Source organism: Lithobates pipiens, unplaced genomic scaffold (assembly GCF_037356315.1).
Source record: "Lithobates pipiens isolate NorthernLeopardFrog02 unplaced genomic scaffold, aLitPip1_a1.2 Scaffold_169, whole genome shotgun sequence".
Lineage (NCBI taxonomy): Eukaryota > Metazoa > Chordata > Amphibia > Anura > Ranidae > Lithobates > Lithobates pipiens.
In genome coordinates, this window is record NW_027507754.1 from 568,305 (window position 1) to 582,752 (window position 14,448).

The 14,448-nt window shown below is 45.3% G+C and overlaps 1 protein-coding gene across 1 annotated transcript in view; it reads left to right on the top strand.

Annotated features, from left to right (window-relative positions):
- PICALM (phosphatidylinositol binding clathrin assembly protein) overlaps positions 1–14,448 on the top strand; it is a 160,762-nt gene that overhangs the window by 25,416 nt on the left and 120,898 nt on the right. The window contains 1 exon segment of the mRNA XM_077484929.1: positions 13,923–14,065. Within this exon segment, the coding sequence (XP_077341055.1) occupies positions 13,923–14,065 (143 nt within the window).

Sequence of the window (14,448 nt, forward strand, 5' to 3'; positions counted from 1 at the left end):
GATTCTTCACTGCTTAACTAACCGCTGGAAATATTTTGCTGTTCAGACCGGCTTGCATGATTCTGAATAACGTGAGAATCGTTTTTTTTGGCTTAGAATAAATATCACAATTCTGAACTTTATTTTAAAGATTTATAACCCCTGAACATTAGGTTGTCAAACAAGATGACAAACCATAAGACTTCATAGCCTTTGCTTCAATCAAATTAAAAGTAATGTAAAATAATGCAATGTGTAAAGAAATAAAAAAATGACCATTAAAGTGATGGTGTGTGTGTATGTGTATGTGTATGTGTATGTGTGTGTGTATGTATGTGTGTATATATATATATATATATATATATATATATTTGTACTGTGTGTTCACTGCACCCCCTCCTTTGGGACTACATTCCTGCAGTCAGACGCTGTGTACGTTTAAAGGCATGAGAGCCATGGGCGTGCCCAAGATGCTGTAGTTCCGCCTCCCATGCCATTTTTTTAATTATTTTTTTTGCATATGGGCCTTCTGAGGAGGCGGGAATAAGCATGGATGCTGGGAGGTGTCTGCACCGAAGTCTGTTATACAGTGTGAGACCAAGGCTTGTTCTCGTTCATACGGTCATCTGAAAAGCGACACTGCGCATGCGCGATGCCACTAAGCATAAAGGGAATTGTAGTTCTTATTAACTTATGGCGTAGCGGCAGGGAGGGCGCGCTCCAACAACCGGAAGCTATGGGAATCGAACGAGACTGCAAAGGAGGAAGTGCCGAAAATAGACACCCAGAAAGCAAGTTTTATATAAATTGTGGATGTAAAAATATGTACCGTATATACTCGAGTATAGGCCGACCCGAATATAAGCCGAGGCCCCCAATTTACCCCCAAAAAAACTGGCAAACTTATTGACTCGTGTATAAGCCGAGGGTGAGACATGCCTGTCCATCCCTGTGTGTGTGTCCGTCCATCCCTGTGTGTCCGTCCATCCCTGTGTGTCCGTCCATCCCTGTGTGTCCGTCCATCCCTGTGTGTCCGTCCATCCCTGTGTGTCCGTCCATCCCTGTGTGTCCGTCCATCCCTGTGTGTCCGTCCATCCCTGTGTGTCCGTCCATCCCTGTGTGTCCGTCCATCCCTGTGTGTCCGTCCATCCCTGTGTGTCCGTCCATCCCTGTGTGTCCGTCCATCCCTGTGTGTCCGTCCATCCATCCCTGTGTGTGTGTGTCCGTCCATCCATCCATCCATCCATCCCTGTGTGTGTGTGTCTCCATCCATCCATCCATCCATCCATCCCTGTGTGTGTGTGTCTCCATCCATCCATCCATCCATCCCTGTGTGTGTCTCCATCCATGTGTGTGTGTGTGTGTGTGTGTGTGTGTGTGTGTGTGTGTGTGTGTGTGTGTCCAGCCTACCTTTGTCCCGAGCCTCCGTCCCGTGCCTTGCCTCCTTGCCTCCGTCCCGTGCCTTGCCTCCTTGCATCCGTCCCGTGTCGTGCCTTGCCTTGCCTTGCCCCCGTCCCGTCCCGTCCCGTGCCGTGCCGTCCCGTGCCCTCTTCGTCGGCGGCCATTGTAAAGTTCAAAAGCCGCGCCTCCTCCTTCGCCTGTGATAGGCGGAACACTGAATTTCCCAGCAGCCTGTGTTCCGCCTATCACAGACGTCGTATCATCCTCGTCCGTAGTACGAGGATGATACGATGTCCGTGATAGGCGGAACACAGGCTGCTGGGAAATTCAGTGTTCCGCCTATCACAGGCGAAGGCGGAGCCGGAGGCGCGGCTTTTGAATAGAATGGCCGCTGTCTGTCTGCTCGACACGCTGATCGAGCGGGCAGACAGCGATGACTCGAGTATAAGCCGAGGGGGGCACTTTCAGCCTCAAAAAAGAGGCTGAAAATCTCGGCTTATACTCGAGTATATACGGTAGGTTACTGATCTATGCGGCATATAGATGAGGGAGAGAGATATAGATATATATATATATATATATATATATAATGTTACCTTTTACAACCCCTTTGGAATAAACGTTAGGGGATTTTTTTTTAAATGCAATTACCAATTTATTAAAATTTTTGTTAATAGTTTTTAGCGAACGGCTATAACGCAAATCTTTCCAGCCAGTGGGAGCTGGCCCTTTAAAACTTCAGAGCACTCGAGGCTTACATGGGCTTTCCTGGTCATGGTAGTCACTGCGATTGCCCATCACCACCGATTGTAAACAATGATCCGAAGCTGTCAATGAGGGTGTGGTCACTGTTCCGGGGGTGGTGCTGAGTACTCCCACCACACGCAAGGTATGCCAAGTGTTTGCATGAATGTGCCGGTAGCTTGGCAGTAAAGCCCACCACTGTGTTGGCTTCCCACGTTTAAAATGCTGCTTGTAGAGAAACCCAATGTATATAAACACAATATATAAATTGGTCTATAATAGATTAACATCCCATTCCTGATTTTCTAGAGCTTTCCTTTCAAGTTGTATTTTGTTTGGCACCAAACAAATCTTCATTATTGCTCCACATAGTAATCAGTGTTTGTATTCTTGTGTCTCCATATTAGTTGAGGTTTGAGTGCATTGATGTTTGCTTGTGCGTCACCAAAAGCGGAAGTGTCACGTTTTGTGAAATTACGCTGAGTTTGCATGCGCGATTTATAAAGGTCTAAATGTTTTTTTTTTTTTTTTCTTTCTATTTTTTTTTTTTCTTTCTATAAATAAACCTTGCTCCAACTGCTCAGTCACTCCTGGGAGGGTTATAGTTTATCCCGTTCTGTTGCTGTCTTTTTTTTTTTTTTTTTTTTTTTTTGACCGCTTGGTCTGCCTGTAAATACCTATATGGGGGGAGGACATAGCATATGCTGCGGGCGCCGCATTTTGTTGTGGCAAAAATGATCCCCGCTGTTGTGATCACTGGGCAGTACTGCCCGCTAAAAAAAGACCCATTCAGCTTGTTGCGTTTAAAGTGATTGTAAACGTTCACCTTGTACACACCCCATTCAGTTTAAATCTGAGTTACACCCAAGCACATAAGATAAGTTCCATTTATGGGTGGAAGTTTAATTATTTTTATTTTTTTTAGAATTAAAAAAAAAATATATATATTTTTTTTTTTTGGGTGTGACCGGTTCTCTTTAATGACACTGTCTCCCCTGTGCTGAAAAGAATGCAATGCACGTCGCACTGCATTACATTCTTGCCAGGGCAATGGTCAATGGGGACCTGAAAATGGCGTTGAGTCGCTTCTTCTGGATCCACAACTAGAAGGGGAGGAGAGCGGAAGTGTGCCTGCTTCTTCCCCCTCCACCCGCAATGCTGATTCTGGGCCCGCAGATGGGCAAGCGAAGCCCTGCATACATCGCGCGGCGAATAGGAAGCATTTGAGCGGCAGCCCAGGTGCCAGGTTGTAACTTCAAGTCGCCAATGGCGAACTGGCGCCTGGGGTTTGTAAACCTTGAGTACATGGTGCAACAGCCACATATCGGAAATAGAAAATGTTGGGTTTACGTATTTAAAATTTTAAAATGGGTAGTGAGGTGGTGATACAGTGCCATCTCACTGCCTGTCAGATGCTCTCTAAAAAGCGATCCAAACACAGATTGCTCTTCAGAGAGCAAACGCCATTGTAAGGTAGGTCAGAAGGAATAGACGGACTGTCATATGTAGGACCAGCCTACTATTGCCGGGATACACTATTTATTGTTCATAGAAGAAAACAAATACTCCTGTGCACAAGTGGGCCAACCAGGTGGCCTATTGTTCGTAGTGGACGACTCCTCAGGCCTTGCTGCCCTCAAGGATTGGGGTATCCTGACAGTCAAGAGCGAAATAGAAAAAAGAGGGCACACCGACCTTGTGCATTATCCTTGGTTATATTTTATTAGAAAAGTAAATTAAAAACTACTCACAAACGTGTCAAAGAAAACCGCAATATAAAATGCCTTCAGATGATAGCCAACGGTCTCCCGACAAGACTCCAGATGGTAATGGAGAAGATTTTAAGGGCCACTATGCTGACGTGTTTCACACAAACGAGTGGGCACCGACGGGGCACCTCCCAGAGGGGCTCAGATCACACCCACAAATTGTAGGCGCTACTCGACAAAAAGGTGACACCCAAATGACATGAGTGGACATACACACCACTATAATACATTAGCCAGGTACCCATCGAACAATGCGGATAGTGTTAGACATCTGCACTTGTCAACAATTCATAGACCAAACATATACCAAAGAGGGTCAGACACAGTTAAACCCAGTCAAAAGATCAAAGACAATCAAAACAAGTACAAAGGTGGGCACACATACCCTGTTTCCCTGAAAATAAGACTTAGCGTGATTGTCGGTGATGGCTGCAATATAAGCCCTACCCTGAAAATAAGACCTACAAAAACTTTAACTGGCTTGTTTGGGGGGTAGGGCTTATATTGCAGCCATCAGCAACAATCACGCTAGGTCTTATTTTCGGGAAAACTGGGTAGTTGGCAAACATGGTAGTCTGGCCTTTTTATCCCATAGCAGAATATATAGAAATGTTGGATACTCATTTCACAGGCATCTACGATTAACAGTAAGAACCACCAGCTCACCCGTTCAGACCATTACTTTTCAGTGCCATGCACCACCTTTTTAGGCTGATGAGGCGGCACTGGTTGGGGCGGCACTGGTAGATGACACTGATGGGCACGGATATGTGGCACTGGGGTGCAGCACTGTTGTTGAGGCAGATGGGGGGCACTTTTTTATTATTTGGGTGGCACTGGCAGGGGGCAGGGGGCAGGTGGGCACTGATAAGCTGGCCATGATTGGGACTGATGTCCCGATCACGGTCGCCGGTGATCGGCTTTTTTTTTTCTCCTCACGCTGTCAGCGCAAGGAGGAAAAATAGCCGATTACCGGCTCTGTTGTGTCACATGATCAGCTGTCATTGGCTGACAGCTGATCACGTGGTAAGGGGTCGGGATCGACACCCTTGATCCGATCCGTGATCAGGCGAGTCTCATAGACTCGCTGATCAGAGCGCGCCCCTTTTGGCGCGCAGGCCGCTTGTGCACTAGTGTCAATAGACGTAGTCCCGCAAAGCAGGTCCGCGCTGTAGCCGTCATTCGGCTATAGTGCGGATCTCAAGCTGTTAAACAGTAAGTAATATGCAATTTGGGATGGATTACAGTGGCTATAGTTTGATAATTACTTATTATAATGGACTCAATGAAAAGAAGCATCAGAGTGGAAAGTTTACTTCCTCTTTAAATTCCATCCAAATTGGGGGGGGGTGCATGTAAACCAATGCATATACGTGCACTGTGGGCACACATGGCCATAACTGAAGGCTTTAGAGCACTTTACACACTATATGCCCACACATGCATACTAAAATACATATGCATGCAAAAAGTATATTAGATAAATTCATGAATTAATAAATCAAATGGTATAAAAAGTATATATTCATAATTACTATCATAGATTAAAAGATCTTAAGTAAAAAATAAACCTGATTGGTATCAATAATAAAAACAGTGATAAGAATTTCTCTAGTAATCAATTAAATAATTATCAACTTTCAGGTAGTCTAAATATATCTATACACACCATATGGTAAAACGATGATTGCACATATAAATGGAAAAGGAGAGGGAGAAGGAAGGAAGAAATTGAGCAAGACTGACTTCATCAAAAGGTGATAATTAACCCTAATACCGTGTTTCCCCGAAAGTAAGACAGTGTCCTACTTTCTTTTTATCCCCAAAAGCCCCACTATGTCTTACTTTCAGGGTATGTCTGTCTTATATTGGAAAAAAATTGTCGAATTTTTTGTTTTAACCATAAAATTAACATTTATTAACAACCTGAACAGTATTGTATTCACCACAAAACAGTTTTATAAAAGGAAGTGCCAAGAATGTCTTGTTACAACATTGCATAACATGTAAAACAATGAAAAATGGTAAGAACGAACAGTGGAATACTGGAAGATAAAACAGATTTATGTGTGATACAGTACCACCTGCTGTATTTAATCCAGTGTGACACCTGCTGATACCCACTGGGTTACATACAGCAGATGATACCCCAGTATGCCAGTGTGTATGTTTTACTGATGTATGATTAATACTGTGTGCATTACCGTATTTTAAGCAAGAGGCGGCAGTGACAAGTGCAGGGGGCGGCGCGGTGACGTATGGAGAGGGGGACGGCTCAGGCGTGGGCAGGAGGCGGCGCTCATTAAGATCAGAGGGAAATGGCAGACGCGGCGACGTATGGAGAGGGGGACGGTGCGGACGTGGGCAGGAGGCGGCGCGCAGCTAGATGAGAGGGAGGCGGCAATACCCCCGTGTTTCCCCGAAAGTAAGACATGTCTTACTTTCAGGGTACGGCTTATATTAGCCGACCCCTCTGAAACTCCCGATACGTCTTACAATCGGGGGTGTCTTACTATCGGGGAAACACGGTAGCAACGTTATTAGCATTAAAATACAATTAAGATCAACTGTCAGATGGATGGCAACCTTCTCTAGAAGGGTCATTTTTGGCCTAGACTCAACTATATTTACTACTTGTTTTTGAGATACATAAAATTGTGTGTGTATGTATATATATATGTGTGTGTGTGTGTGTGTGTATGTATATATATGTATATATATATATATATATATATATATATATATATAATAAAATATAATATAATTTTTTTTTGGATGCTCATTTAGGCCTCCACTATTGTTCACAATGGTGAGAATTAGTGAATACGTCTCAGATCTCTGCCTTCTCCCTCTATACATGACCACTTCCCAGATCTCGCTCCATAAAGCTTTTACAAAGTCTCACACACATGTGTATATTTCTCTGGGAGCAGATGCTTTCCTGCCGCTAATGTCGGAATTTTGGCAGCGGTTGCTTCCGTTGAAGATGCCTTGGGTTGAGTTTGGCAAACATTGCTCGTGTTTACTAAAAATGAATGAGGATGGGGAGTAAAATGGAGAAGCTGAGTTAATAAGCAGAGCTGTGTTGATGGATTTCATTTGTCTGCTCACGCACCAGCGTGGTAATAATTCTACAAAGTCATGAAGGTGACAGCGAGTTTCACTGCAATCAGAAAAAATACTTATAATTCTGAACTTATTTAAAGTGGAGGGCCACCCCCAAAAAAAAATGCATTAAAATTTTATTTTACTTTTTTTTTTTTTTTTTTTTTTAACTTGAAACCGCTGTTGCTAGGCAGTCTTCCTAATCTGCCTCTTCCTATTCCGTGGCACTTTCTCTTCGGTGAGAGGCCCGTTGCCTTCTGGGACATGTGTGTGTCTCCCAGAAAACGGGGCCATTCACAAAGCGCCGTGCGACTCGCAAATGCGCAGTAGGAAACGGGACGTGAAGCCATAAGGCTCCACTGTCTGTTTCCCTTCGTTAAGATGGAGGCGTCGGCAGCAGATCCGATGGGCAGATCGGCCTTTGGGCGGCCAACATCGCAGACTCGCTGGACAGGTAATTGTCCTTATTAAAAGTCAGCAGCTACCATGTGTGTAGCTGCTGACTTTAAAAAAAAAAAGAATCTTGTCGAACGCCCCTTTTAAGTAGTATGTATGTGTAGCACGCATTGCCGATCGCTGTGATTGCTGTATTCTGGGCGTTCTTTCCTTAATGCAAGTCTCACTTGGTACAGCGTTCAGCCTGCCATAGACTCCGGCAGGCTGTGTCACAACGCTGGATGCTGTACCTATGCCTCCCAGGTACTCTAAAACAGCATAACAGCTAAACCAGGGCTCGACAAACCCCAGGCGCCAGGTCGCCTATGCGACCAGAAATCGCAACCTGGCGCCTAAGCTGCCACCAGCCCACTCACTATCGATGCCCCAGACATGCAGCAGCATAACACTGACTGCCGTCCTCCTCCCTCCTCCACACTCAGCGCCGCGCTAAGTCTGTGAAACTGACAAGCTACGGAGAGAGGAGGAGCTGTCAGATTTCAGCCTGATGTCAGGGTGGGCGGGACCCGGCAGCTATCAAACACCAGCCAATGGGATCTGGGCGGGCCGCTACGTGTATGTGGCCCCACCCCTTTTCTTAAGCAGCCCAATCGTTGGCTGGTGTTTTGATAGCTGCTGAGTCCCGTCCACCCCAGCCGGGTCCCGCCCATTCCGACATTAAGCTCAATTCTGACAGCTCCTCTGTTACATTTCAATAACAGAGTGCTCCGTGTGAAATCTGCCAGTGCCACCTGCCAGTGTCAGTGCCACCTGCTACTGCCAACCAGTGCCACCGCCAAATACCACCTGCAACCACCAACCAGTGCCACCGCCAACCAGTGCCACCTGCCAGTGCCGTGTCACCGTCAATCCATGCCCCCTGCCAGTGCCAATCAGTGCCATCTGCCAGTGACAACTAGTGCCACCGCCAACCAGGGCCACTTGCCACTGCCAATAGTGCCCCCTGCCAGTTCCAAACCAGTGTCACCTGCCAATGCCAACCAGTGTCACCTGCCACTGCCATCTGGCGGGGCCACGTGCCACTGCCATCTGGCGGGGCCACGTGCCACTGCCATCTGTTGCCAGCCTTACTCTGAAACAGCGTTTCATTGGAGTTATTGACTGGGTGCTCCATTGTGGGTTATAGGGGGTGAAAATGAGTGGCCTTACCCCGGGAGCTTACAATCCATACCACTCTAAAAAAAACAAAAAAAAACTGGCTCCTAACTTTTTTTAACCGGCTCCTAAATTCAAAGAAAATTTGTCAACCCCTGAGCTAAACGATCCATGTGCAGCCGGCCTTAAAATGCTTCTAACAGCAATTGTCGCTTTTTTTTTAATTTCTTTTTTTAATTTTTTTATTTATAGCGTAAAAAAATAAACCACAGAGGTGATCAAATACCATCAAAAGAAAGCTCTATTTGTGGCAACAAAAAGACGTAAATTTTGTTTGGGTACAACGTTGCATGAATGCGCAATTGTCAGTTAAAGCGATGCAACGCTGTATTGCAAAAAATGGCCTGTTCATTAAGCAGCCAAATCTTCCCGGACTGAAGTGGTTAAAGGTCCATTTGAATGTGGTTGTAAACCTCAGACCTGAGATATGAAGAATTTAGTGTGTACTTGTCTTAGTTAAGAGCACAAAGTGTCATTTCTGTTCACTGCCTCATTCTTCTGCTGTCCGCATGAGTCGCTTCTGACAAGTTTTCTTGACGCCAAGAAAAAATTGTGACGAGAGGGAGCTCCTGCACACATCCTGTGATTGACAACCTCGGCTCTGTTCCCAAGTGCTGTATGTAGGGGGATGTGTCTCTTCCCTCCAATCAGCTCTTGGAGCTCTCCTTACTGAGCTCTGCCGTGTTTAGATCTCCACCCCCTGTTGTCTGACAGCTCAGACAAGCTTTATAAATTCTGGACTTTGAAATGGCTCGACTGCCGAGAAACGGGTACAACTTACGTAGTATTTGTTCCATTTGTGTCACCAGAGGCCAGTCACTTCACTGGGTATGTAAGTATTACCAAACCCACAACAGTAAAATCTGTCTATATGCAGTAAAGCATGCTTGTTATACTCACTGGAACCTAAGGGGTTAATCCTCCACATTAAGAGTTGGCAAGCGTTAAGAGTTCATATATAGTTTATATATAGTTAAGAGTTCACAGAGCTTGCCAACTCTTAATGTGGAGGATTAACCCCTTAGGTTCCAGTGAGTATAACAAGCATGCTTTACTGCATATAGACAGATTTTACTGTTGTGGGTTTGGTAATACTTACATACCCAGTGAAGTGACTGGCCTCTGGTGACACAAATGGAACAAATACTACGTAAGTTGTACCCGTTTCTCGGCAGTCGAGCCAAATGCTAATGTAAACAAGCATCTTCCCATTCTGCCTAGTGACATTGTCACTGATCTCTGCTCCTTGTGATCGGGAGCAGAGATTGGTGACGTGTAGCCACCCCCCCCCCCCACAGTTAGACTCACTCCCCAGGACACACTTAACCCCTGCTATTACCTTTTGTACCACCCCCTCCCTTTAGATTATAAGCTCTCCGAGTAGGTCCTTCCTGTACCTTTTTTGTATTGTACTGTAACTGTGTTGCCCCCCCCCCCCCACGTTGTAAAGCGCGGTGTAAACTGTTGGCACTATATAAATCGTGTATAATAATACACTACCCTAGTGGTTGACCCCTTCACTGTCAGTGTCATTTACATAGGAATCGGTGCATTTGTATAAATGACAATGGCCCCCAAAATGTGTCAAAAATGTCCGATGTGTCCGCCATAATGTCAGCCACGATAAAAATTGCTGATTGCCGCCATTACTAGTAAAAAAAAAAAATTAATAAAAATGCCAAAAAACTATCCCCTATTTTGTAAACGCTATAAATTTTGTGCAAACCAATCAAACGCTTATTGTGGGTTTCTTTTTCTTTTTTTTTTTTTTTTAACTATAATGTAGAATACCGTACACATCGGTCTAAACTGAGGAATTTTTTTTTTTTTTAATATATATTTTTGGGGGATATTTATTCTAGCAAAATTTTTCTAAATTGTCGCTTTTTTTGTTTATAGCGCAAAAATTTTAAAAACGCAGAGGTGATCAAATATCACCAAAAGAAAGCTCTATTTGTGGGAAAAGATGTCAGTTTTGTTTGGGAGCCACGTCGAACAACCGCACAATTATTGTTAAAAAGTTAAAACGACGCAGTGCTGAATCGCAAAAAGTGCTCTGGTCTTTGGCCAGCTGAATGGTCCGGGTCTTAAGTGGTTAATGACTTGGTGAGGATCTGCAAAGAGGAGTGGGATGAAATCCCTCCCGAGATGTGGGCAAACCTGGTGGCCAACTACAAGAAACGTCTGACCTCTGTGATTGCCAACAAGGGCTTCTCCACCAATACTAAGGTTTTCTTTTCTTTTTTTTTTTTTGGAATAATAAACGAACCTTTTAGGTAATAGACACACTCGTGTGTAAACTTTGTTGTGACGGCTTTTAAAATAGGAAAAATAATTGCAGGCTAATAGTGCCGCTATTCATATTGTGTTGAATACACCCCAGCTCCACCGGATGTAATGCAGAATTGTGGGTGGTGGTGGGTGGTTGCTGACAGCACTTTTCAGCCATCCTACATATTGAATTAAATGCGTGAGAATGAGATCTCTGCAGTGAAGACCAGCTGCTTCCCTATCGTGTCTTCAGCCCATTGTTTAAAATGAATATCATGCAGCAAAATACCTGTACGTGTGATTTTATATAAGCAGTCCCAATAGGATCTGACTTCCGTACTCTCCAGCGCTCGCCCCATGTAAAGCAGATCACTCGCTGAACGAGGGTGACCTCACGTATTATGTGGACCCGAGCTCGCCAAAGGCTTCCTGTGATCCCGTCAGTTCCTATGCCAGATTTGTGGCGGTTAGGAAGATATTGTATCTTCTTGTCTGTGGTGTAATGTGGGGGTGGGGCACATTAAAGAAAATCCTTGAGTGTAGTAATAGGTTGGAAAATGTAAAAAAAAATTTGCATTATGTGTCACAAAAGCTTGCCGCACATGTTAGTCTGACCGTACAGTCTCCTTTGAATCTACCAACACTGTTTCAAGGTCCTCTCTGATTGGATAGATTGGGTAGGACCTCATTGTGTACTTTTGTTAAATCTAAAGTTGATTGTATTAATATGTATGGTGACCCTAAGGCCCCGTTCACACCTGAGCGTTTTGGAGCGTGGAGGTGGGAGGGGGGGGGGAATCAATTCTCTATGGAGATGGTTCACATCTCCACTCAAACGCCTGAAGATCAAACAAGTTCAGGAACCCTTTTTTTTTTTTTTGCCAGATTTGGGCGTTTTTTCTGCTTTTTACATTGGTGACCTTTTGCCCTGCACAAAATCGCAGCAAACGTTGCAAAATCGCTGTTAAAACCGACGTAAAATCGAACAATTTTCTGCCTGAAAACACTACGCTCAGGTGTGAATGGTCCCCTAAAGCTCCATAAACATGAGCTGAATATCGGGCTGTATCTACCAGTTCATTAGAAAGCGGTCAACGTTCGGCTTATGCATATGGCAGCCGTTCCAAGAGAAGTTGACTGAACGTCCAGGTTCTGTCGAAGGGGCGTGACTGAAGGCGTTCTCATCCATCAGCTGACCGCGCTGACCCAGTGTCCCCCTGTGATCACTGTAATAACATTAGTTGGTGCAGTTGTTAGTACAGCGGCTCCTCCTCCTGATTGTACTACTGTAGGTTTAAGACCACTTAGTTGAGAGCTCCCCATTGGATGAGTGACCTGGTTTTCAGGCACTTCAAGGTGCCCGTTTTCACTGACGGATTACTTTGAGTGCCCTGGGAGATTTAATCTAGAGCTGGCATGGTTGTCAGACTTGCCGCATCCTGTTCCACCACCTTTTGCTGTTGACTCCTAGTGCCCTCCTTTGCTACTGACGTGTGTGGCTCTTATACTCCATTTGCACTGTACTCGTATAAACATTACCGGGAACATTTACAATACTTGCTGCATAAATTACAGACCATTTGCAGCACTGTGAAAGCAGATTTGTATGATCTTTATGCAGCTGTGTGCCAGACTTGAATTCGAAGTCCAGGCTAGATCTAACTAAACTTAAAACAGGTCCTGCCCTTCCCAATGCCTTTTGTATCTAACCTGTTCAAAATGCTTATAATTCTTAGGTTGCTCCGGGTCCTGTCACATGATTGGCTCCTAGAAGCCAGCTACAGGGGGGAGGAGGGAGAGCCGACAACAAATGGCCAATAGTAAGCCTATGGGTGATATCACTGGCCCAGGCATTCCAGCCTTTGGCGCTCTCTTCTCTCCTCTGTGGCCAGCCACTGGCGAGGTTATGTGACATCTTATTTCCTTCCTTCCTTCCTTCCTTCCACTGCAGGGGTTTTCAAATTTTCCCAAAGAAGGTCTAGTTTATTCAGATTTTTAGGAGGACTGGACTTTCGTCAGTGAGAGTAGAAAATGGTGGCCAGTGAGTAAACAATGCCTATGGCCAGTAGGAGGAGGAATAGTGCCCCCTCATTGGGGCCGGTGGGTGGGGTTAGTGCCCCCTCATTGGGGCCGGTGGGCGGGGTTAGTGCCCCCTCATTGGGGCCGGTGGGCGGGGTTAGTGCCCCCTCATTGGGGCCGGTGGGCGGGGTTAGTGCCCCCTCATTGGGGCCGGTGGGCGGGGTTAGTGCCCCCTCATTGGGGCCGGTGGGCGGGGTTAGTGCCCCCTCATTGGGGCCGGTGGGCGGGGTTAGTGCCCCCTCATTGGGGCCGGTGGGCGGGGTTAGTGCCCCCTCATTGGGGCCGGTGGGCGGGGTTAGTGCCCCCTCATTGGGGCCGGTGGGTGGGGTTAGTGCCCCCTCGACCTGATAGACAAGTGGAGGGCCACATCTGGCCCACAGGGTGCACTTTGGAGACCACTTGCTCTATACAGGGTAGTTTGAGTAGGAGTTAGAAGGGGGTGGGAGCAATTTTGAGCTCAAGCAGACTATACATGGATTAAAATTTGGCCAGTTCAGCAGGGAGCTCCCAAATTTCGATCCATGTATGGGTTAGCTGGTTGTACTCAAGTCGGTCTGTTTTTCTCCTGAGCGATCAGTGCCGCATAGCTTGCAAATCTGATCATTGTATTCTGCTAGCAAGGTTCCCTGCTTGCAACATAGATGAGCACAATGAATGTGTGGATGGGGACATTGGCTCAAATGAAGAGTCATGTGGCCAGCTTTTGTTAGTTCCAGACTTGAGTTCTATTTTAAATGTTTGTAATTGTCGTGCCATTTTGCCACAACTGGTAATCCATATTGGAATTTCTCACCACTGGATTTCTCAAGAGTTACAAGCCAACATGTGGCTGGAATTGCCAGGAAGAACACAAGCGGGATATCTGTTTTGGGTGGAATTCATTTTCAAGAAATGGCTGAATGTGGTTGACAATTTTATTTTAGAGTCTCGCATTTAAAACTTGTGCGTTTTGCTGTTTTTCAGATTTGATCCAGTGCACAAATGAGATGAATGTAAACATCCCACAACTGGCAGACACGTTATTTGAACGAACGACCAACAGCAGCTGGGTGGTAGTCTTCAAGTCTTTGATTACAACTCACCACCTCATGGTGTATGGCAATGAGGTAACACCACAATTTTGTGACGATTATTTTGGAATGATGTGCTTTTCCCAGAAAATCAGATATTCCTCTGAATTTATTATAAAAAATAAATAAAAATTTGCAGAGATTTTCGTCCAGTGAAATAGTTTGTCGTTATGCTAATGAAGTAAAATGAACTGTTAGGCCACACACAGTCTCTCAATGTTGAATGTCTTCAATTCATAAAGAGTGAATCGGGAAATGACTGCATTTTGTCCAGTAGAGGAACTTGATGGGCCCCTTTCACACATGCACATGTATTTTCATCCATCTGTTAGAGGTGCACTGATGTCAGGTATTCATCCATGTAAACATCTGTTTACATCCGCTTCCGTCAACATCTGTTTTTTGACTCCAAGCCATAT